This window comes from Meriones unguiculatus (assembly GCF_030254825.1).
Source record: "Meriones unguiculatus strain TT.TT164.6M chromosome 13 unlocalized genomic scaffold, Bangor_MerUng_6.1 Chr13_unordered_Scaffold_164, whole genome shotgun sequence".
NCBI classification, from domain to species: domain Eukaryota; kingdom Metazoa; phylum Chordata; class Mammalia; order Rodentia; family Muridae; genus Meriones; species Meriones unguiculatus.
In genome coordinates this window covers 12,501-38,536 of record NW_026843629.1, presented here as the reverse complement: position 1 = coordinate 38,536, position 26,036 = coordinate 12,501, and the positions used below count along the sequence as shown (strand labels likewise).

Genomic DNA, 26,036 nt, shown 5'->3' with positions numbered 1-26,036 from the left:
CGCGTGTGCAATTCTTTATTAAAAAAAATCCCGCTACCCGCGGGGCGGACACGCGTGGGGGCGGGGAGGGGCTCCCGGCCGGGCTCGCGCGTGGGGCCCCGCGAACGTGAAAAATAAATACAAAAGAGCCGAGACCCGCCCGTGCCGGCGAGTCGTGTCACACGCGTGACCCGGGCACACGCGTGACCCCCGGCGCACGCGCCCACCCGGGGCGCCCGGCGGCTCGCCGGTCGGCGCGGGCGCGTGCGCCCCACGCGTGGCGTGGGCCGCGCTGGTCCCGTCGCACGCTCCGTGCTTGTGCCCGACACGCGTGTCCCGCGTACAGGAGACACGATTCGTGGGAAAACGTAGGAAATGGCGGCTGCGCGCGTGGGTCACGGCCCTGAAACACCTCACGCGTGTGCGTCCTGGGGTCCCGATCACGAGAAGAATCCATTGCGGGGTTCACGCGTGTGGGGAGGGCACGCGTGGGTGTGTCCCGAGCGCGACGCCCGCCGCGCTGCAGGCTGGGAGGGAGGAGGAGGCCGTGCGTCGCCGAGACCGCAGACACGCGTGTCGCACACGCGTGTGGCCGCGGTCACGCGTGGCGCGGGCAGACGGTGGGAGCAGACACGGCTTGACCTCGTCGCCGTCTCCCGCAGGTCGCGTCCTCGCTGGCCGGGTCTGGCACACGCGTGGGGCCGCGGTCACGCGTGGCGTGGACGGGGGGGGTCCGTGTTCGCCCGCCCGCGTCCCCGGCGGGCGCGGGAGGCGCTCGGGGTCCCGGGCGGCGCGGGGCGCGCGTGGGCCCCGCCTCAGTGAGCGAGCGGACGCCGGGGTCAGGGGTCGGAGAGTCTTTACACGTCACGTGGGCGGGAACACGCGTGGGGGAGCCCGAGGGGGCCGGGCCGGGTCACGGCCGGGCGTGCTGGGGGGGGCGTGTCCGCGCCCACGCGTGTCCCCCGCGTGTCTTCTCGCCCAGGGGCGTCCCGGCCCCCGCGCGCCCCCCGCCCCGCCCACGCGTGTCCGCGCTACTCGGCGGCGCCCGCGGCCAGCAGCTCCTGGAACGTGTTCTCGAAGCAGCGCTTGAGGTCGCCGTAGGTCACCACGAGGACGCTCTTGGCGTCGCGCGAGGACAGGCTGATGCGCTCCGGCACGCCCGCGTCCAGCTGCGGGGACACGCGTGGGCATGAGGACGCGTGGGGACACGGGGGAACACGTGAGGGACACGCGTGGGCATGAGGACGCGCGGGGACACGGGGGGACACACGAGGGACATGTGTGGGCATGAGGACGCGCGGGGACACGCATGGGCATGAGGACGCGCGGGGACACGCGTGGGCATGAGGACGCGCGGGGATACGGGGGGACACACGAGGGACATGTGTGGGCATGAGGACGCGCGGGGACACGGGGGAACACGTGAGGGACACGCGTGGGCATGAGGACGCGCGGGGACACGGGGGGGACACACGAGGGACATGTGTGGGCATGAGGACAAGCGGGGACACGCGTGGGCATGAGGACGCGCGGGGACACGGGGGAACACGCGAGGGACACGTGTGGGCATGAGGACACACGGGGACAAGGGGGGACACGCGTGGGCATGAGGACGCGCGGGGACACGGGGGGGACACACGAGGGACATGTGTGGGCATGAGGATGCGCGGGGACACGCGTGGGCATGAGGACGCGCGGGGACACGGGGGAACACGCGAGGGACACGCGTGGGCATGAGGACGAGCGGGGACGCGGGGGGTCACGCGTGGGCATGAGGACACGGGGGGACACGGGGGGACACAGGACACGTGGGGACACACGTGGGATGGGGGACACGCGGGGACACGCCAGGCTAATGCGCTCCGGCACGCCCGCGTCCAGCTGCGGGGGGGGGACACGCGTGGGCATGAGGACGCGCGGGGACACGCCAGGGGCGGGGACACGGGACATGGGGGAACACGCTCGGGGCGGGGAAACGCGGAAGACACGCGTGGGGCGGGGGGACACAGGACGCGGGGGGACACGGGGGAACACGCCAGGCTGATGCGCCCCGGTACACCCGCGTCCAGCTGCGGGGGGGACACACGTGGGGCATGAGGACACGCGGGGGACACTGGGGAACACGCGGGGGTCACGCGTGGGTCGGGGGGGAGACACGGGGGTCAGAGAGGGAACACGTGAGGGACCAGGACACGCGGGGGCCAGGGTGTGCGTGGGCTGGGGGCAGGGAGGACACGCAGGGAACAGGAGGACACGCGGGGGCAGGGGGGGGCGTGGGGCGGGGACACGTGTGGACGGGGGAGGCCACACTCGGGCCGGGGGCGGGACGGGCTCCCCCCCCCGGGCCGCGCACACGCCTTGCACGCGTGTGGGGGGCTCGCCGTGGCCCCGCCCCCGCCGTGACCCCGCCCCCGCCATGACCCCGCCCCCGTGACCCCGCCCCCGCCGTGACCCCGCCCCCTTCCCTTCCCTGTGAACCCGCCCTCACCGTGACCCCTCCCCCCATGACCCCTCCCCTCCCCCGTGACCCCTCCCTCTCCATGCCCCACCCCTGCCGTGTCCCCTCCCCCGGCCCCGCCCCCACCTTGTTGAGGCACGACACGATGTGGCTGAGGTCGATCCACGGGGCCCCCGCGGCCGTGACCTGGTGGAACAGGTGGTCGCGGAAGAGCTTCAGCAGGTAGCGGTCGCCCGTCTCGGCCCACGCGGGGTCCTTCTGGAACCTGCGGGCGCGGACACGCGTGACGGGGCGCCCACGCCAGAACACGTCAGAACACGCTAATACACGCCAGCACACGCTAACACACGCCAACACACGCCAGCACACGCTCGGGCGCCCGTCTCGGCCCACGCGGGGTCCTTCTGGAACCTGCGGGCGCGGACACGCGTGACGGGGCGCCCACGCCAGCGCACATGCTAAAACACGCCACTACACGGTAATACACGCCGACACACGCCTGACACGCTCACGCCAGAACACGCCAGCACACGCCAGAACACGCTACCACACACGCTCACACACGCGGGGTCCTTCTGGAACCTGCGGGCGCGGACACGCGTGACGGGGCGCCCACGCCAGAACATGGCAGAACACGCCAGCACACGCTAACCCACTCCAGAACACGCCAGCACATGCTAACCCACGCCAGAACACGCCAACACACGCCAGCACACGCTCGGGCGCCCGTCTCGGCCCACGCGGGGTCCTTCTGGAACCTGCGGGCGCGGACACGCGTGACGGGGCGCCCACGCCAGCGCACATGCTAAAACACGCCACTACACGGTAATACACGCCGACACACGCCTGACACGCTCACGCCAGAACACGCCAGCACACGCCAGAACACGCTACCACACACGCTCACACACGCGGGGTCCTTCTGGAACCTGCGGGCGCGGACACGCGTGACGGGGCGCCCACGCCAGCACACGCCAACACACGCCAGCACACGCTAACACACGCCAGCACACGCTAACACACGCCAGAACACGCCAGAACACACGCTACCACACACGCTCACACGCGGGGTCCTTCTGGAACCTGCGGGCGCGGACACGCGTGACGGGGCGCCCACGCCAAGACACGCCAGAACACGCTAATACACGCCAGCACACGCTAACACACGCCAACACACGCTCGGGCGCCCGTCTCGGCCCACGCGGGGTCCTTCTGGAACCTGCGGGCGCGGACACGCGTGACGGGGCGCCCACGCCAGCACACGCCAACACACGCCGACACACGCCAGCACACGCTAACACACGCCAGAACACGCCAGCACACGCTAACACACCAGCACACGCCAGAACACGCCAGCACACGCCCAGCCACGCCGCCCACGGCCTCCCGCTGACTGTCCCGCTCAGAGGCTCGCGTGGGGCCGCCGCGCCCACGCACACACGCTCACACGAGGGCGCGGCGCACGCCCGGGCCGCAGACACGCGTGAAGGCCCGCCCGGCCCTGCTCTCCCGCCCACGCCCCCCCGCCCACGCCACGCGGGCCCCCCGCCCCCGCCCCCCGCCACACGGGCCCCCGCCCCGCCCCGGGACACGCGTGTCCGCACTCACTCTGGCCGCTCGTTGATGGTCCCCAGCTTCGCCAGCAGCCGGAACAGACGCCCGTTCTGCACCTCCTGCGGGGACACGCGTGGGCGGGGCGGGAGCACCGCGGGCGGCCACGGCGTCCCGACACGCGCGGACACGCGGGGACACGCAGACTCAGACACGCGAGGACACGCGGGGACACACAGACTCAGACACGCGCGGACACGCGAGGACACGCGGGGACACACAGACTCAGACACGCAGACATGTGAGGACACACGCAGACACACAGACACGCAGACACGCGAGGACACACGAGGACACGCGGGGACACGAGGACTCACAGACATGCAGACACGCACAGACACACGGAGACACACGGAGACACAGACACGGAGACACACGGAGACACACGGAGACACACGGAGACACGCGGAGACACACGGAGACACAGACACGGAGACACACGGAGACACAGACACGGAGACACACGGAGACACAGACACGGAGACACACGGAGACACACGGAGACACACGGAGACACGCGGAGACACACGGAGACACGCGCAGACACACAAGGACACACAGACACGGAGACACACGGAGACACACGGAGACACACGCAGACACACGGAGACACAGACACGGAGACACACGGAGACACACGGAGACACACAAGGACACACAGACACGGAGACACACGGAGACACACGCAGACACACAAGGACACACAGACACGGAGACACACGGAGACACGCGCAGACACACAAGGACACACAGACACGGAGACACACGGAGACACACGGAGACACACGCAGACACACAAGGACACACAGACACGGAGACACACGGAGACACACGGAGACACACGGAGACACACAAGGACACACAGACACGGAGACACACGGAGACACACGGAGACACACGGAGACACAGACACGGAGACACACGGAGACACACGCAGACACACAAGGACACACAGACACGGAGACACACGGAGACACACGGAGACACGCGCAGACACACAAGGACACACAGACACGGAGACACACGGAGACACACGCAGACACACGCAGACAGACACACACAGTCACGCGAGGACACACAGACACGCGGACACAGACTCGCACACAGTCACGCGAGGACACACGTACAGACGTAGACACACACTGGCACACGCAGACACGCACATGTGTACACGCTCACACGCGCTCTCACACTCGCGTGCTCACACACGCTCACACTCGCGTGCTCTCGCACACTCCCCCTTGCACACTCGCGTGCTCTCGCACACTCCCCCTTGCACACTCGCGTGCTCTCGCACACTCCCCCTTGCACACTCCCCCTTGCACACTCGCGTGCTCTCGCACACTCCCCCTTGCACACTCCCCCTTGCACACTCGCGTGCTCTCGCACTCCCCCTTGCACACTCGCGTGCTCTCACACTCCCCCTTGCACACTCGCGTGCTCTCACACTCCCCCTTGCACACTCGCGTGCTCTCACACTCCCCCTTGCACACTCGCGTGCTCTCGCACACTCCCCCTTGCACACTCGCGTGCTCTCGCACACTCCCCCTTGCACACTCACGTGCTCTCACACTCGTGTGCTCTTGCACACTCCCCCTTGCACACTCGCGTGCTCTCGCACACTCCCCCTTGCACACTCGCGTGCTCTCACACTCGCGTGCTCTCGCACACTCCCCCTTGCACACTCGCGTGCTCTCACACTCCCCCTTGCACACTCGCGTGCTCTCGCACACTCCCCCTTGCACACTCACGTGCTCTCGCACACTCCCCCTTGCACACTCACGTGCTCTCACACTCGCGTGCTCTTGCACACTCCCCCTTGCACACTCACGTGCTCTTGCACACTCACGCCCTTGCACACTCACGCGCTCTTGCACACTCACGATCCTGCACACTCCCCCCCCGCCCCCATGGCCAGGTCCTCCTCGATGACGTCCCTGCGCACCTGCGCTCCCGCCCTTGCACGCTCGCGCTCTTGCACACTCATGCATTCGCACACTCACGCTCTTGCACGCCCACTTGCACGCCCACTCTTGCACACCCGCCCACCTTGGCCAGGTCCTCCTCGATGACGTCACTGCGCATCTGCGCGGCGTCGAGCTGCGTGTAGAAGCGGGCGCCGATCATGGGCATGATGTCATGCACGGAGCGCGGGCGGCCCGGCTCGGCCAGCAGGTACCTGCGCGTGCAAGACGGGTGTGCAAGAGTGTGCAAGGGAGCACGGAGCGCGGGCGGCCCGGCTCGGCCAGCAGGTACCTGCGCGTGCAAGACGGGTGTGCAAGAGTGTGCAAGGGAGCACGGAGCGCGGGCGGCCCGGCTCGGCCAGCAGGTACCTGCGCGTGCAAGAGTGTGCAAGAGTGCAAGGGAGCACGGAGCGCGGGCGGCCCGGCTCGGCCAGCAGGTACCTGCGCGTGCAAGACGGGTGTGCAAGAGTGTGCAAGGGAGCACGGAGCGCGGGCGGCCCGGCTCGGCCAGCAGGTACCTGCGCGTGCAAGACGGGTGTGCAAGAGTGTGCAAGGGAGCACGGAGCGCGGGCGGCCCGGCTCGGCCAGCAGGTACCTGCGCGTGCAAGACGGGTGTGCAAGGGAGTGTGCAAGGGAGTGTGCAAGGGAGCACGGAGCGCGGGCGGCCCGGCTCGGCCAGCAGGTACCTGCGGGGAGTGTGAGCTCGAGTGTGAGCAGTGAGTGTGAGCGCCTTCCCCGCTCACCCCCTTGCACACTCCCCCCTTGCACACTCACAGCACGAGGTTCTTGAGGTCGGCCGAGTAGTGCGGGCCCCCTTGCACACTCACCCCTTGCACACTCCCACTTGCACACCCGCCCTTGCACACCCCCTTGCACACTCACCCCCTTGCACACTCACCCCCTTGCACACCCACCCCCTTGCACACCCACCCCCTTGCACCCCGTTGCACACTCACAGCACGAGGTTCTTGAGGTCGGCCGAGTAGTGCGGGCCCCTTGCACACCCACCCCCTTGCACGCCCACCCCCTTGCACACTCACAGCACGAGGTTCTTGAGGTCGGCCGAGTAGTGCGGGCCCCTTGCACACCCCCCCTTGCACACTCACCCCCTTGCACGCCCACCCCCTTGCACACTCACAGCACGAGGTTCTTGAGGTCGGCCAAGTAGTGCGGGCCCCTTGCACACTCCCCCTTGCACACCCCCTTGCACACTCACCCCCTTGCACACCCCCCTTGCACACTCACAGCACGAGGTTCTTGAGGTCGGCCGAGTAGTGCGGGCCCCTTGCACACCCCCTTGCACACTCACCCCATTGCCCACCCCCCTTGCACACTCACAGCACGAGGTTCTTGAGGTCGGCCGAGTAGTGCGGGTCCCCTTGCACACTCCCCCTTGCACACCCCCCCTTGCACACCCCCTTGCACGCCCCTTGCACACTCACAGCACGAGGTTCTTGAGGTCGGCCGAGTAGTGCGGGCCCCTTGCACACCCACCCCCTTGCACACTCACAGCACGAGGTTCTTGAGGTCGGCCGAGTACCCCTTGCACACTCCCCCTTGCACACCCCCCCTTGCACACTCACCCCCTTGCACGCCCACCCCCTTGCACACTCACAGCACGAGGTTCTTGAGGTCGGCCAAGTAGTGTGGGCCCCTTGCACACCCCCCCTTGCACACCCACCCCCTTGCACGCCCACCCCCCTTGCACACTCACAGCACGAGGTTCTTGAGGTCGGCCGAGTAGTGCGGGCCCCTTGCACACCCACCCCCTTGCACACTCACCCCCTTGCACGCCCCTTGCACACTCACAGCACGAGGTTCTTGAGGTCGGCCGAGTAGTGCGGGCCCCTTGCACCCCCCCTTGCACACCCACCCCCTTGCACACCCCCCTTGCACACCCCCCCTTGCACGCCCACCCCCTTGCACACTCACAGCACGAGGTTCTTGAGGTCGGCCGAGTAGTGCGGGCCCCTTGCACACTCACCCTCTTGCACACCCCCCCTTGCACACCCCCCTTGCACACTCACAGCACGAGGTTCTTGAGGTCGGCCGAGTAGTGCGGGCCCCTTGCACACCCCCCTTGCACGCCCCCCCCTTGCATCCCCACCCCCCTTGCACACCCCCTTGCACGCCCACCCCCTTGCACACTCACAGCACGAGGTTCTTGAGGTCGGCCGAGTAGTGCACACCCCCTTGCACACTCACCCCCTTGCACGCCCACCCCCTTGCACACTCACAGCACGAGGTTCTTGAGGTCGGCCGAGTAGTGCGGGCCCCTTGCACACTCCCCCTTGCACACTCCCCCCCTTGCACGCCCACCCCCTTGCACACTCACAGCACGAGGTTCTTGAGGTCGGCCGAGTAGTGCAGACTCACGAGCTCCAGCGCGCGGGGCACGTTGTCGCGTTGCACAACCAGCGCCGAGTTGCACGCGAGCGCGAGCACCAGCTTCCCCAGCGCCACCAGGTCGGCTTGCTGCGGGGTCGGGGGTCACGGGGGCGGGGTCACGGGGGGTCACGCGGGGGTCAGGGGTCACGCGGGGGCGGGGGTCACGGGGGTCACGCGGGGGTCAGGGGTCACGGGGGTCACGGGGGGTCACGGGGGCGGGGTCACAGGTCACACGGGGTCACGCGGGGTCACGGGTCACGCAGGGTCAGGGGTCACGCGGGGTCACGGGGGTCACGCGGGGTCACGCGGGGGTCAGGGGTCACGGGGGTCACGGGGTCAGGGGTCACGGGGGGTCACGGGGTCAGGGGTCACGCGGGGTCACGCGGGGGTCAGGGGTCACGGGGGTCACGGGGTCAGGGGTCACGGGGGGTCACGGGGTCAGGGGTCACGCGGGGGCGGGGGTCACGGGGGCGGGGTCAGGGGTCACGGGGGCGGGGGTCAGGGGTCACGGGGGGTCACGGGGTCATGGGTCACGCGGGGTCGGGGGTCACGGGGGCGGGGTCAGGGGTCACGCGGGGGCGGGGGGCGGGGGTCACGCTCGCCCACGCCCCGCCCGCTTCGCCCCTCGCACACCCGCCCGCGCCCTCGTCCTCTTGCACACTCGCCCTCACACTCGCCCTCACACCCGCCCGCGCCCCTGCACTCACCCTTGCACACTCGCCCTCACACACCCGCCCGCGCCCCTGCACTCACCCTTGCACACTCGCCCTCACACACCCGCCCGCGCCCCTGCACTCACCCTTGCACACTCGCCCTCACACACCCGCCCGCGCCCCTGCACTCACCCTTGCACACTCGCCCTCACACACCCGCCCTCGCCCCTGCACTCACCCTTGCACACTCGCCCTCACACTCGCCCTCACACCCGCCCGCGCCCCTGCACTCACCCTTGCACACTCGCCCTCACACACCCGCCCTCGCCCCTGCACTCACCCTTGCACACTCGCCCTCACACACCCGCCCGCGCCCCTGCACTCACCCTTGCACACTCGCTCGCCCTCACACACCCGCCCGCGCCCCTGCACTCACCCTTGCACACTCGCTCTCTCTCGCACACCCGCCCGCGCCCTCGCAAACCCGCCTCCCTCACACACTCACCCTCTTGCACACTCGCCCTTGCACACTCGCCCTTGCCCCCCGCCCCCGCCCCCCTCGTTCTTGCACACTCGCCCAAGGTCCCTTGCACACACCCGGCACCCTTGCACACCCGCCCTCATTCACACACTCACCTTCTCTTGCACACTCACCCTCCCTCACACCCCCGCCCCCACCCTTGCACACTCGCCCTCCCCCGCCCCTTGCACACTCGCCCTCCCCGCCGCCCTTGCACTCGCCCCCCTTGCACACCCGCCCCCGCCCCTTTGCACACTCACCCGCCCCCGCCCCTTGCACACTCGCCCCAACCCTTGCACACCCGCCCCCTTGCACACTCGCCCCCGCCCCTTGCACACTCGACCCCTTGCACACTCGCCCTCCCCCGCCCCTTGCACACCCGCCCCCGCCCTTGCACACCCGCCCCTTGCACACCCGCCCTCCCCCGCCCCTTGCACACCCGCCCCTGCACCCCCGCCCTTGCACACTCGCCTGGTACTGCGCCATGAGCGCCAGCGGGTTGCTGCTCTGGCTGTTGTCGAAGGTCAGGACGTCGCAGACGCCCACGCAGTTCACGCGCAGCCTGCGGGGGCGACACGCGGTCAGGGGCGCCCGCGCTTGCACACCCGCGCTCACACTCGCACACTCGCGCCCACACCCGCGCCCACACTCGTGCTCACACTCGCTTGCACACCCGCGCTCACACTCGCGCTCGCACACTCGCTTGCACACCCGCGCTCACACTCGTGCTCACACTCGCTTGCACACCCGCGCCCACACTCGCTTGCACACCCGCGCTCACACTCGCTTGCACACCCGCGCTCACACTCGTGCTCACACTCGCTTGCACACCCGCGCTCACACTCGCTTGCACACTCGCGTTCACACTCGTGCTCACACTCGCTTGCACACCCGCGCCCACACTCGTGCTCACACTCGCTTGCACACCCGCACCCACACTCGTGCTCACACCCGCTTGCACACTCGCGCTCACACTCGCTTGCACACCCGCACTCACACTCGCTTGCACACCCGCGCCCACATTCGCTTGCACACCCGCGCTCACACTCGCTTGCACACCCGCGCTCACACTCGTGCTCACACCCGCTTGCACACTCGCGCTCACACTCGCTTGCACACCCGCGCTCACACTCGCTTGCACACCCGCGCTCACACTCGCTTGCACACCCGCGCTCACACTCGTGCTCACACTCGCTTGCACACCCACGCTCACACTCGTGCTCACACTCACACACCCGCACTCACACTCGCTTGCACACCCGCACTCACACTCGCTTGCACACCCGCACTCACACTCGCTTGCACACCCGCACTCACTCGCTTGCACACCCGCACTCACACTCGCTTGCACACCCGCGCTCACACCCACGCCCACACTCGCTTGCACACCCGCACTCACACTCGCTTGCACACCCGCGCTCACACTCGCTTGCACACCCGCGCCCACACTCGCTTGCACACCCGCTTGCACACCCGCGCCCACACTCGCTCGCACACCCGCGCTCACACTCGCTTGCACACCCGCGCTTGCACACCCGCGCTCGCACACCCGCGCTTGCACACCCGCGCTCGCACACTCATGATTGCACACTCGTGATTGTATACTCGCGCTCGCACGGTTGCACACGCGCTTGCACACGCACGCACACCTGCTGCGGCCCGTGACGAGGACCTTGCTGGGCTCGAGCACGCGGCCCGCGAGCCCCGGCCGCGCTCACACTCACACGGTTGCACACGCGCTTGCACACTCACACTGTTGCACACGCGCTTGCACACTCACACTGTTGCACACGCGCTTGCACACTCACACGGTTGCACACGCGCTCGCACACTCGCCTGCTGCGGCCCGTGACGAGGACCTTGCTGGGCTCGAGCACGCGGCCCGCGAGCCCCGGCCGCGCTCACACTCACACGGTTGCACACGCGCTCGCACACTCACACGGTTGCACACGCGCTCGCACACTCACGCACACGGTTGCACACGCGCTCGCACACTCACGCACACGGTTGCACACGCGCTCGCACACTCACACGGTTGCACACGCGCTCGCACACTCACACCGTTGCACTCGCGCTTGCACACTCACGCACACGGTTGCACACTCACGCGCTCGCACACTCGCCTGCTGCGGCCCGTGACGAGGACCTTGCTGGGCTCGAGCACGCGGCCCGCGAGCCCCGGCCGCGCTCACACTCACACACTGTTGCACACGCGCTTGCACGCTCACACTGTTGCACACGCGCTTGCACACTCACACACTGTTGCACACTCACACGGTTGCACACGCGCTTGCACACTCACACACTGTTGCACACTCACGCACACGGTTGCACACTCGCACCGTCGCACACTCGCCTGCTGCGGCCCGTGACGAGGACCTTGCTGGGCTCGAGCACGCGGCCCGCGAGCCCCGGCCGCGCTCACACTCGCACTGTTGCACACGCGCTTGCACGCTCACACGGTTGCACACGCGCTCGCACACTCGCACCGTTGCACACTCGCCTGCTGCGGCCCGTGACGAGGACCTTGCTGGGCTCGAGCACGCGGCACGCGAGCCCCGGCCGCGCTCACACTCGCACAGTTGCACACGCGCTCGCACACTCACGCACACGGTTGCACACGCGCTCGCACACTCACGCACACGGTTGCACACGCGCTCGCACACTCACGCACACGGTTGCACACGCGCTCGCACACGCACACGGTTGCACACGCGCTCGCACACTCGCACCGTTGCACACTCGCCTGCTGCGGCCCGTGACGAGGACCTTGCTGGGCTCGAGCACGCGGCCCGCGAGCCCCGGCCGCGCTCACACTCGCACTGTTGCACACGCGCTTGCACACTCACACGGTTGCACACGCGCTCGCACACTCACACGGTTGCACACGCGCTCGCACACTCACACTGTTGCACACGCGCTCGCACACTCACACGGTTGCACACGCGCTCGCACACGCACACGGTTGCACACTCACGCGCTCGCACACTCGCCTGCTGCGGCCCGTGACGAGGACCTTGCTGGGCTCGAGCACGCGGCCCGCGAGCCCCGGCCGCGCTCACACTCACACACTGTTGCACACTCACACACTGTTGCACACTCACACGGTTGCACACGCGCTTGCACACTCGCACCGTCGCACACTCGCCTGCTGCGGCCCGTGACGAGGACCTTGCTGGGCTCGAGCACGCGGCACGCGAGCCCCGCGGCGTGGATCGTCCTCAGCGCCGAGCTCAGCTGCACCACGTAGGCCCAGAGCAGCGACTCGGGCGGCAGCCGCGCGGGGGGGGCGGGGCGCGGCCTCGGGGGGGCCTGGCGGGGTCACGGGGTCACGCGGGGTCAGGGGTCACGGCCGCGCACGCGGCGCACACGCGTGACCGGGACGTGTGCACACGCGTGACCGGCCGGGACGTGTGCGCACGCGTGCTCGGACGGGAGCTGCGGGGGGGGCGACTCCCCACCCGCCCACGCCACGCGTGACCTCCCCCACGCGTGTCCCCGCACTCACCCCCTTCCCACGCGCATGCGTGTCCCCTCCCACGCGTGTCCCCCGCGTTCACCCCCCTCCCCACACACACGCGTGTCCCCCCACGCGTGTCGCGCACTCACTCCCTCCCCCCGTGGCCCCCACGCGTGTCCCGCGCGCGCTCACCCCCACTTGCGCTTGCTGAAATACGCGTCTGCGCTCGGGTCGTTGAAGTGGCGACTCAGCAGCGTCTCGCCGCCCGCGTGGAAGTCGTAGGCGAACACGAGGGCTGCGGGGACACGCGGGGGGCGGGGGTCACGCGTGGCCGGGCGTCACGCGTGTTGGGGCAGGTCACGCGTGTCAAAGCATGTGTCACATGGGTCGGGGCGTGTCACGCGTGTTCGGGCATGATTCACACTTGTCAGGGCATGTCACGCGTGTGGGGCGGGTGGATGTTACATGTGTCAGGGTGTGACACGCGTGTCGGGGCGGGATCCCCGCGGGTCGGGGCGTGTCGGGGCGTGTCCCCGCGGTCGGGGCGGGATCCCCGCGGGTCGGGGCGTGTCAGGGCGGGATCCCCGCGTGGCGTGTCGTGTCGTGTCGGGGCGTGATCCCCGCTGCGGGTCGGGACGTGTCGTGTCGGGGCGTGTCGTGTCGGGGCGTGTCCCCGCCTGTCGTGGCGTGTCGTGGCGTGTCGGGGCGTGATCCCCGCTGCGGGTCGGGGCGTGTCGTGGCGTGTCGTGTCGGGGCGCGTCCCCGCGGGTCGGGGCGTGTCGGGGCGGGATCCCCGCGGGTCGTGTTGGGTCGGGTCGTGTCGTGTCGGGGCGTGTCTCCGCGGGTTGTGGCGTGTCGGGGCGTGTCGGAGCGTGTCCCCGCGGGTCTTGGCGTGTCCCCGCGGGTCGTGGCGGGATCCCCGCGGGGCATGTCGTGTCGGGGCGTGTCCCCGCGGGTCGTGTCGGGTCGTGGCGGGATCCCCGCGGGTCGGGGCGTGTCCCCGCGGTCGGGGCGCGTCGGGGCGTGTCCCCGCGGTCGGGGCGTGTCGGGGCGTGTCCCCGCGGGTCGGGGCGGGTCGGGGCACGTCGGGGCGTGTCCCCGCGGGTCGGGGCGTGTCCCCGCGGGTCGGGGCGTGTCGGGGGCGCGTCGGGGCGTGTCCCCGCGGGTCGGGGCGCGTCGGGGCGTGTCCCCGCGGTCGTGTCGGGTCGGGGCGGGGCGGGGGCGTGTCCCCGCGTGTCGGGGCGTGTCGGGGCGTGTCGGGGCGCGTCGGGGCGGGTCGGGGCGTGTCCCCGCGGTCGGGGCGTGTCGGGGCGTGTCGGGGCGTGTCCCCGCGGGTCGGGGCGTGTCGGGGCGTGTCGGGGCGGGTCGGGGCGCGTCCCCCGCGGGTCGGGGCGTGTCCCCCGCGGTCGGGGCGTGTCGGGGCGGGTTGGGGCGTGTCCCCGCGGGTCGGGGCGTGTCCCCGCGGGTCGGGGCGTGTCGGGGCGTGTCCCCGCGGGTCGGGGCGTGTCCCCGCGGTCGTGTCGGGTCGGGGCGGGTCGGGGCGTGTCCCCGCGGGTCGGGGCGGGTCGGGGCGTGTCGGGGCGTGTCCCCGCGGTCGGGGCGGGTCGGGGCGTGTCGGGGCGCGTCGGGGCGTGTCCCCCGCGGTCGGGGCGTGTCGGGTCGGGGCGGGTCGGGGCGTGTCCCCGCGGGTCGGGGCGGGTCGGGGCGTGTCGGGGCGTGTCCCGCGGGTCGGGGCGGGTCGGGGTCCCCGCGGTCGGGGCGGGTCGAGGCGTGTCGGGGCGCGTCGGGGCGTGTCCCCGCGGTCGGGGCGTGTCGGGGCGTGTCGGGGCGTGTCCCGCGGTCGGGGCGTGTCGGGGCGTGTCGGGGCGTGTCCCCGCGGTCGGGGCGTGTCGGGGCGTGTCCCCGCGGGTCGGGGCGTGTCGGGGCGGGTCGGGGCGTGTCGGGGCGGGTCCCCGCGGTCGGGGCGTGTCGGGGCGCGTCGGGGCGCGTCCCGCGTGGACTCACAGGGCTCGGCGAAGGCCTTGGTGGTGAAGACCTCGCGCAGCGTCACGATGTTGCTGTGCTGCAGCTTCTTCCACATGTCCACGAGCACCATGCAGCGCGTGTTCACCAGCCGGAAGCCTGCGCGGGGCGGGGGGGCTCGGACACGCGCGGACACGCCCGGACACGGCCCACGGACACGGCCATGGACACGGCCACGGACACGCCCCGGCGCCGCCCCCCCGCCCCCGCATACATGCACACACACGCACACGCATGCACACACGCGTGACCGCCCACGCCCCAGCGCTGCCCCCCCCGCCCCCGCCCCCCCACATACATGCACATGCATACAGACATGCACACACATGTGACCACCCACCCCCGCGCCCATGCCCTGGCACTGCTCTCCCCCGCCCCCCGCCCGCATGCACGCACACGCACACGCACATACATGCACACCCATGCGTGACCGCCCCGCCCACGGCCACGCACCGTGCACGCGGCGCAGGCAGTAGGCCAGGCGTCCCCACGGCTCACACGCGCGCACACATACACACATGCATGCAGACACGCATGTATGGACACACGCATGCAGACACGCGTGACCGCCCGCCCACGCCCACGCACCGTGCACGCGGCGCAGGCAGTAGGCCAGGCGTCCCCACGGCTCACACGCATGCAGACACACGCACACACATGTAGACACACATGTATGGACACACGCATGCAGACACACGCACACGCATGCAGACACACGCACACGTATGCAGACACGCACACGCACGCAGACGCCCACGCGCGACGCCCACGCACCGTGCACGCGGCGCAGGCAATAGGCCAGGCGTCCCCACGGCTCAGACGCACTCACACGCATGCATGCAGACACGCATGTATGGACACACGCATGCAGACACGCGTGACCGCCCGCCCACGCCCACGCACCGTGCACGCGGCGCAGGCAGTAGGCCAGGCGTCCCCACGGCTCACACGCGCGCACACATACACACATGCATGCAGACACGCATGTATGGACACACGCATGCAGACACGCGTGACCGCCCGCCCACGCCCACGCACCGTGCACGCGGCGCAGGCAGTAGGCCAGGCGTCCCCACGGCTCACACGCATGCAGACACACGCACACGCATGCAGACACACATGTATGGACACACGCATGCAGACACACGCACACGCATGCAGACACACGCACACGCATGCAGACACGCGTGACCGCCCGCCCACGCCCACGCACCGTGCACGCGGCGCAGGCAGTAGGCCAGGCGTCCCCACGGCTCACACGCATGCAGACACACGCACACGCATGCAGACACACATGTATGGACACACGCATGCAGACACACGCACACGCATGCAGACACACGCACATGTATGCAGACACGCGTGACCGCCCGCCCACGCCCACGCACCGTGCACGCGGCGCAGGCAGTAGGCCAGGCGTCCCCACGGCTCGCACGCGCGCACACATACACACATGCATGCAGACACGCATGTATGGACACACGCATGCAGACACGCGTGACCGCCCGCCCACGGCCACGCACCGTGCACGCGGCGCAGGCAGTAGGCCAGCGCGTCGCGGCCGCTCACGGCCTTGTAGCACGACGTCACGCAGCCGAGGCTCCCGGCGCCCGGGACGCGGTTGGGCGGCGGCAGCGGCTCCAGCGGGAACAGGCTGTGGTAGCCGTCGACCTCGGCGGGCACGGCTGGGGTCAGGGGTCACGGGGGGGTCAGGGGTCACGGGGGGGGTCAGGGGTCACGGGGGTCAGCGTGGGGTCACGGGGGGGTCAGGGTTCACGGAGGGTCATGGGTCACGGGGGAGGTCAGAGGTCACGCGGGGTCACCCAGGTCAGCGCGAAAGGTCAGGGGTCACAGGGGGGTCGGGGGTCACCCACGCGTGTCCGCGCGCACTCACCCGGGACGTCCGCCTCGTCCACCTGCGCCATCGTGATCAGGTGCCGGTTGATGAGCTCCTGCGGGGCGCACGGACACGCGTGTCCTCCCCCGCCCCACGCGTGTCCTCCCCCGCCCCACGCGTGTCCTCCCCCGCCCCACGCGTGTCCTCCCCCGCCCCACGCGTGTCCTCCCCCCGCCCCACGCGTGTCCTCACCCTGCCCCACGCGTGTCCTCCCACACTCCAGGACACGTGTGTCCTCCTTCCACACCCCACCACATGCATGTCCTCACCCTGTCACATGCGTGTCCTCCCCGCCCTCCCCCCCCACACGCACATGCATGTCCTCCCCCCGCACGCACACGTGTCCTCCCTGCCACATGCATGTCCTCCCCCCACACCCCGGCACACGCGTGTGCTCCCCCGCACACACACGCGTGTCCTCACCCTGCCCCACGCGTGTTCTCCTCCCACGCCCCGCCACATGCATGTCACCCTGCCACATGCGTGTCCTCCCCCCAAAACCCCAAAACACGTGTGTCCTCCCCCGCTACATGCGTGTTCTTCCCCCGCCACATGCGTGTCCTCCCCTGCATGCACACGCGTGTCCCCCCCTGCCACATGCGTGTCCTCCCCTGCATGCACACGCGTGTCCCTCCCTGCCACATGCGTGTCCTCCCGCCCGCACACGCGTGTCCTCCCCCGCCCGCACACGCGTGTCCCTCCGCCCCCGCCCGCCCCCGTGTCCCCCCGCCCGCGTCACCTGGCGCAGCTCGTCGGCCATGAAGAAGGACGGCGCGTGCGCCTTGGGCTGCATGTAGGCCACGTGCGGGGCCGCGGGCGGGTACACGTGGAAGCTCGGGAACACCTGCGGGGGCGGGGCGCGGGGGCGCGGGGTCACGGGGGCGCGGGGTCACGGGGGGTCACACACGCTCACACTAACACTCAGCTCACACTCACACTCACACTCACTCAGCTCACACTCAGCTCACACTCACACTCACACTCAGCTCACGCTCACACTCAGCTCACACTCACACTCAGCTCACACTCACACTCACACTCAGCTCACACTCACACTCAGCTCACACTCACACTCAGCTCACACTCACACTCACACTCACACTCACACTCAGCTCACACTCAGCTCACACTCACACTCAGCTCACACTCAGCTCACACTCACTCACACTCAGCTCACACTCACACTCAGCTCACACTCAGCTCACACTCACACTCAGCTCACACTCAGCTCACACTCACACTCAGCTCACACTCACACTCAGCTCACACTCAGCTCACACTCACACTCACTCACACTCACACTCAGCTCACACTCACACTCACACTCACACTCAGCTCACACTCACACTCAGCTCACACTCAGCTCACACTCACACTCACACTCAGCTCACACTCACACTCACACTCACACTCAGCTCACACTCACACTCAGCTCACACTCAGCTCACACTCACACTCACACTCACACTCACACTCAGCTCACACTCACACTCACACTCAGCTCACACTCACTCAGCTCACACTCACTCACACTCACACTCAGCTCACACTCACACTCACACTCACACTCAGCTCACACTCAGCTCACACTCACACTCACTCAGCTCACACTCAGCTCACACTCACACTCAGCTCACACTCACACTCAGCTCACACTCACACTCAGCTCACACTCACACTCACACTCAGCTCACACTCAGCTCACACTCACACCTGGCTCACACTCAGCTCACACTCACACCCGGGTCACACTCAGAGCTCACACTTACACACTCAGCTCACACTCACACTCACACTCAGGTTCACACTCAGCTCACACTCACACTCAGCTCACACTCACACTCACACTAGGCTCACACTCAGCTCACACTCACACTCGGCTCAAACTCACACCTGGCTCACACAGCTCACACTCACACCCGGGTCACACTCACACCCGGGTCACACTCACAGCTCACACTCACCTCACACTCACTCAGCTCACACACACTCACACTCAGCTCACACTCAGCTCACACTCACACTCAGCTCACACAGCCGGGTCACACACTCAGCTCACACTCACACTCAGCTCACACTCAGCTCACACTCACACTCAGCTCACACTCAGCTCACACTCACACTCAGCTCACACTCACACTCACACTCACACTCACACTCAGCTCACACTCACACTCCGCTCACACTCAGCTCACACTCACACTCAGCTCACACTCACACTCACACTCAGCTCACACTCACACTCAGCTCACACTCACACTCACACTCACTCAGCTCACACTCAGCTCACACTCACACTCAGCTCACACTCACACTCAGCTCACACTCACACTCAGCTCACACTCACACTCAGCTCACACTCAGCTCACACTCACACTCAGGCTCACACTCAGCTCACACTCACACTCAGCTCACACTCACACTCAGCTCACACTCAGCTCACACTCACACTCAGCTCACACTCAGCTCACACTCACACTCAGCTCACACTCACACTCAGCTCACACTCACACTCAGCTCACACTCAGCTCACACTCACACTCACACTCACACTCACACTCAGCTCACACTCACACTCACACTCACACTCAGCTCACACTCACACTCAGCTCACACTCAGCTCACACTCACACTCACACTCAGCTCACACTCAGCTCACACTCACTCAGCTCACACTCACTCACACTCACACTCAGCTCACACTCACACTCACACTCAGCTCACACTCAGCTCACACTCACACTCACACTCACACTCAGCTCACACTCAGCTCACACTCACACTCACACTCAGCTCACACTCACATTCAGCTCACACTCAGCTCACACACTCACACTCAGCTCACACTCACACTCAGCTCACACTCACACTCACACTCAGCTCACACTCACACTCACACTCAGCTCACACTCACACTCAGCTCACACTCACACTCAGCTCACACTCACACTCAGCTCACACTCACAACTGCCCCGCCCCCTCTTGGCCCCGCCCCCTCCCCAGGCCCCGCCCCCTCCCCGCCTACCAGGCCGGCGGGCGCGGGCGGCGCATGCGTGTAGAAGTACGTGGTTCCGCCCACCGTCTCCTTCTGGATGAGGCCGGGCGCCGCGGGGGCGGGGCCGGAAGCCAGGAAGCCGGGGGCGGGGCCGGGGGCGGGGCCGGGGCCGGGGCCGGGCGTGTGGCTGCGGCGCCGCGCGCCGGGGGACGGGGGCGGCGTGATCCGCGGCGAGTGCAGCGGCGACGACCCGGCCGACAGCGACAGCCCTGCGGGGGGACACGTCACACGGGGACACGCGTGGGCGGGACACGCCACACGGGGCACGGGACACGCCACACGGGACACGGGGACACGCCACACGGGACACGGGGACACGCCACACGGGACACGGGGACACACCACACGGGACACAGGGACACAGGACACTGGGACACGCGTGGGGGGACACGTCACACGGAACACGGGGACACAAATGGGCGGGACATGCCACACGGGATACGGGGACAAGCCATAAGAGACAGGGACACAGGACACGGAGACACGCCACACGGGGACACAGGACATCGGGGACACGCTTGGGCGGGACACGCCACATGGGACACACGTGGGCGGGACACGTCACGGACACGCGTGGGGGGACACGGGTGGGCGGGATGCACCACACGGGGCACGGGGACACGTGACACAGGGACACGCCACACGGGGACACAGGACATGGGGACACGCGTGGGGGGACACGGCACAAGGGGCACAGGGACACGTCACACGCGTGGGCGGGACACAGCACATGGGGCATGGGGACACAGAGACACGGGACATGACATGCCACACGAGGACACGGGACATGGGGACACGTATGGGGGGACACGTCACACGGAGACACGGAGATACACGTGGGCAGGACACGCCACACGGGACACAGGACATGTGTGGGCAGGGACACGCCACAGGGGGACACGCCACACGAGACACGGGGACACACAAGTTGCCACACGGGACACGCGTGGGCGGGGACACGCGACAGGACACGCCACACGGAAACATGTAACATGGGGACATGCGACACGAGGACAGGCGACACGGGGACACGCGTGGGCTGGAACCGGCACCCGGGGCTGCCCACGCGACACCGGGCGATGGTGGGTGAGAGCGTGCGCATGCGCGTGCGTGTGCGATCCTAGGCGACGGCGTGTGGATGTGTGAAAGCGCGTGAGTGTGTGATCATACGTGATGGCATGTGAAAGCGTGTGAGTGTGACACTATGTGATGGCGTGTGAAAGCGTGTGAGTGTGTGATCATACGTGATGGTGTGTGAGTGTGAGTGTGTGACCCTACGTGATGGCGTGTGAAAGCGCGTGTGAGTGTGTGACCCTACGTGATGGCGTGTGAAAGCGTGTGAGTGTGTGACCCTACGTGATGGCGTGTGAAAGCGTGTGAGTGTGTGACCCTACGTGATGGTGTGTGAAAGCGTGTGAGTGTGTGACCCTACGTGATGGCGTGTGAAAGCGTGTGAGTGTGTGATCCTACGTGATGGCGTGTGAAAGCGTGTGAGTGTGTGACCCTACGTGATGGTGTGTGAAAGCGTGTGAGTGTGTGACCCTACGTGATGGCGTGTGAAAGCGTGTGAGTGTGTGATCCTACGTGATGGCGTGTGAAAGCGTGTGAGTGTGTGACCCTACGTGATGGCGTGTGTAAGCGTGTGAGTGTGTGACCCTACGTGATGGCGTGTGAAAGCGCGTGTGAGTGTGTGACCCTACGTGATGGCGTGTGAAAGCGCGTGTGAGTGTGTGACCCTACGTGATGGCGTGTGTAAGCGTGTGAGTGTGTGACCCTACGTGATGGCGTGTGAAAGCGTGTGAGTGTGTGACCCTACGTGATGGCGTGTGAAAGCGCGTGTGAGTGTGTGACCCTACGTGATGGTGTGCGAAAGCGTGTGAGTGTGTGACCCTACGTGATGGCGTGTGAGTGTGTGAGTGTGAGTGTGTGACCCTACGTGATGGCGTGTGTAAGCGTGTGAGTGTGTGACCCTACGTGATGGCGTGTGAAAGCGTGTGAGTGTGTGACCCTACGTGATGGCGTGTGAAAGCGTGTGTGTGACCCTACGTGATGGCGTGTGAAAGCGTGTGAGTGTGTGACCCTACGTGATGGCGTGTGAAAGCGCGTGTGAGTGTGTGACCCTACGTGATGGCGTGTGAAAGCGTGTGTGTGACCCTACGTGATGGCGTGTGAAAGCGTGTGAGTGTGTGACCCTACGTGATGGCGTGTGAAAGCGCGTGTGAGTGTGTGACCCTACGTGATGGCGTGTGAAAGCGCGTGTGAGTGTGTGACCCTACGTGATGGCGTGTGAAAGCGCGTGTGAGTGTGTGACCCTACGTGATGGCGTGTGAAAGCGCGTGTGAGTGTGTGACCCTACGTGATGGCGTGTGTAAGCGTGTAAGAGCGCGTGTGAGTGTGTGACCCTACGTGATGGTGTCTAAACGTGTGATCCTGTGTAATAGTGTGTAAATGTGTGTCAATGTGTGTGTGATCCTATGTAATGGTGTGTAAACGTGTGTAAACGTGCGAGCGTGTGATCCTGTGTAACGGTGTGTGTGAGCGTGTGACCGTGTGTAACGGTGTGTAAGCGTGTGACCCTGTGTAACGGTGTGTGTGTGTGAGCGTGTGACCGTGTGTAACGGTGTGTGTAAGCGTGTGACCGTGTGTAACGGTGTGTGTGTGTGAGCGTGTGACCCTGTGTAACGGTGTGTGTGAGCGTGTGACCGTGTGTAACGGTGTGTGTAAGCGTGTGACCCTGTGTAACGGTGTGTGTGTGTGAGCGTGTGACCCTGTGTAATGGTGTGTGTGAGCGTGTGACCGTGTGTAACGGTGTGTGTAAGCGTGTGACCCTGTGTAACGGTGTGTGCGAGCGTGTGACCGTGTGTAACGGTGTGTGTGAGCGTGTGACCCTGTGTAACGGTGTGTGTGTAAGCGTGTGACCGTGTGTAACGGTGTGTGTAAGCGTGTGACCCTGTGTAACGGTGTGTGTGAGCGTGTGACCGTGTGTAACGGTGTGTGTGAGCGTGTGACCCTGTGTAATGGTGTGTGTAAGCGTGTGACCCTGTGTAACGGTGTGTGTGTGTGAGCGTGTGACCCTGTGTAACGGTGTGTGTGAGCGTGTGACCGTGTGTAACGGTGTAAGCGTGTGACCCTGTGTAACGGTGTGTGCGAGCGTGTGACCGTGTGTAATGGTGTGTGTAAGCGTGTGACCCTGTGTAACGGTGTGTGTGTGTGAGCGTGTGACCCTGTGTAATGGTGTGTGTAAGCGTGTGACCCTGTGTAACGGTGTGTGTGTGTGAGCGTGTGACCCTGTGTAACGGTGTGTGTGTGACCGTGTGACCCTGTGTAACGGTGTGTAACGGTGTGTAAACGTATGTAAATGTGTGAGCGTGTGTGTGATCCTGTGTAACGGTGTGTGAATGTGTGTAAGCGTGTGTGTGACCCTCTAACCGTGTGTGAATGCGTGTGAGCGTGTAAGCGTGTACGCGCACATGCGCACGCGCGGCCGGCTCACGCGTGTCCCTGGCCGGGGGGGGCGGGCGGGTCCCCACGCGTGGGCTCACCTGGCGCCAGCGCGGCGGGGGCGGGGCCGGGCGGGAAGGCGGGGGGCGGGGCGCGGCGCGGCTCCGCCCTTCGGGACGAACTCGCTGGCCGTGGGGTTCGGGGTCTGCGGGGACACGGCGACGGCACGCGTGAACCGGAGCACCCGAGCACGCGTGACCCGAGCACGCGTGGATCCGAGCACGTGTGGATCCGAGCACGCGGGACCCGAGCACCCGAGCACGCGTGGACCCGAGCACGCGTGGATCCGAGCACGTGTGGACCCGCGGCGACCTAGGGGACCACGCCCCTCCCGTGACCTCCCGTGACCCCCCATGACCTCCCCCATGACCTCCCGTGACCCCCCATGACCCTCCCGTGACCCCCCATGACCTCCCCATGACCCTCCCGTGACCTCCCCTGTGATCTCCCGTGACCCCCCATGACCCTCCCGTGACCTCCCGTGACCCCCCATGACCTCCCCCATGACCTCCCGTGACCCCCCATGACCCTCCCGTGACCTCCCCATGACCCTCCCGTGACCCCCCGTGACCTCCCCATGTGTAACGTGTGTGTGAAGGGGCCCACGGGGGAGGCGGGGCCCCTCGGGGGTGCGTCTGTCCTTGCACACGCGCGTCCCGTCCCTGCACACGCGCGTCCGTCCCTGCACACGCGCCTCCCGTCCTTGCACACGCGCGTCCCGTCCCTGCACACGCGCGTCCCGTCCCTGCACACGCGTGTGGCCCCTTGCACACGCGCGTCCGTCCTTGCACACGCGCGTCCCGTCCATGCACACGCGCGTCCGTCCCTGCACACGCGCGTCCCGTCCTCGCACACGCGCGTCCGTCCTTGCACACGCGCGTCCGTCCTTGCACACGCGCGTCCGTCCTTGCACACGCGCGTCCCGCCCCTGCACACGCACGTCCCGTCCATGCACACGCGCGTCCGTCCTTGCACACGCGCGTCCGTCCTTGCACACGCACGTCCCGTCCTTGCACACGCGCGTCCCGTCCTTGCACACGCACGTGGCCCTTGCACACGCGCGTCCCATCCTTGCACACGCGTGTCCGTCCTTGCACACGCGTCCGTCCTTGCACACGCGTCCCTTCCTTGCACACGCGCGTCCGTCCCTGCAAACGCGTGTTTGTCCTCGCACACGTGCGTCCCGTCCTCGCACACGCGCGTCCGTCCCTGCACACGCGCGTCCGTCCTTGCACACGCGTGTCCGTCCCTGCACACGCACGTCCCGTCCTCGCACACGCGCGTCCGTCCCTGCACACGCGTGTCCGTCCCTGCACAGGCGCGTCCGTCCCTGCACACGCGTGTTTGTCCTTGCACACGCGCGTCCGTCCCTGCACACGCGCGTCCGTCCTCGCACACGCGCGTCCGTCCCTGCACACGCGCGTCCGTCCCTGCACACGTGCGTCCGTCCTTGCACACGCGCGTCCGTCCCTGCACACGCGCGTCCGTCCCTGCACACGCGCGTCCGTCCCTGCACACGCGTGTTTGTCCTTGCACACGCGCGTCCGTCCCTGCACACGCGCGTCCCGTCCTCGCACACGCGCGTCTGTCCTTGCACACGCGCGTCCGTCCCTGCACACGCGCGTCCGTCCCTGCACACGCGTGTTTGTCCTTGCACACGCGCGTCCGTCCTTGCACACGCGCGTCCGTCCTTGCACATGCGTGTCCGTCCCTGCACACGCGTGTTTGTCCTTGCACACGCGCGTGGCCCTTGCACACTCACCTTCCTCCTCTGCGAGATGCTGAGGGCCGCGAAGTCGGTGAACAGGGACGAGGCCGAGGACACGTCTGCGGGGTCACGCGGGGGCGGGGCGGGGGCGGGGTCACGCTCGGGGTCACGCTCGGGGCACGCCCGCCCCGCCCCCAACGGCCCCACGCTCCGTGCATGCACACACGCACGCGGGCACGCACGCACGTACGTGCAAACATACGTGTGCAGTTGCACACACGCTTACACACACGAGCACACGCACACATGCATGCACATACGTGGGCACACACGTGCACAAGCACACAGACACACACACACACACACAGACACACACAGACACAGACACACACAGACACACACAGACACAGACACACACAGACACACAGACACACACACACAGAGACACACAGAGACACACAGAGACACACACACACACAGACACACACACACACAGACACAGACACACACAGACACACACACACAGACACACACACACACACAGACACACACACACAGACACACACACACACAGACACACACAGACACACACACAGACACACACACACAGACACAGACACAGACACTCACACAGACACACACACACAGACACACACAGACACACACACACACACACAGACACACACACACAGACACACACACAGACACAACACACACACAGACACACACACACACACAGACACACACACACAGACACACACAAAGACACACACACAGACAGACACACACACACAGACACACACACACAGACACACACAAA

General features: G+C 67.3%; 1 protein-coding gene across 1 annotated transcript; it reads right to left on the bottom strand.

Moving 5' to 3' along the window:
- Window positions 1–25,333, bottom strand: LOC110544752 (PAN2-PAN3 deadenylation complex subunit PAN3-like). The gene is made up of 15 exons (XM_060375940.1): window positions 25,271–25,333; window positions 23,550–23,653; window positions 19,978–20,216; window positions 17,692–17,796; window positions 16,950–17,007; window positions 16,579–16,740; window positions 15,038–15,154; window positions 13,226–13,328; window positions 12,722–12,874; window positions 10,045–10,135; window positions 8,348–8,487; window positions 6,098–6,227; window positions 4,046–4,110; window positions 2,564–2,702; window positions 1–1,148 (listed from the first exon to the last, which is right to left on the bottom strand). Exons 4-15 carry the CDS (start codon window positions 17,743–17,745, stop codon window positions 1,011–1,013), a joined length of 1,350 nt encoding a protein of 449 aa, XP_060231923.1. The 5' UTR covers window positions 17,746–17,796; window positions 19,978–20,216; window positions 23,550–23,653; window positions 25,271–25,333; the 3' UTR covers window positions 1–1,010.
- Between the last annotated feature and the right edge of the window lie 703 nt (window positions 25,334–26,036).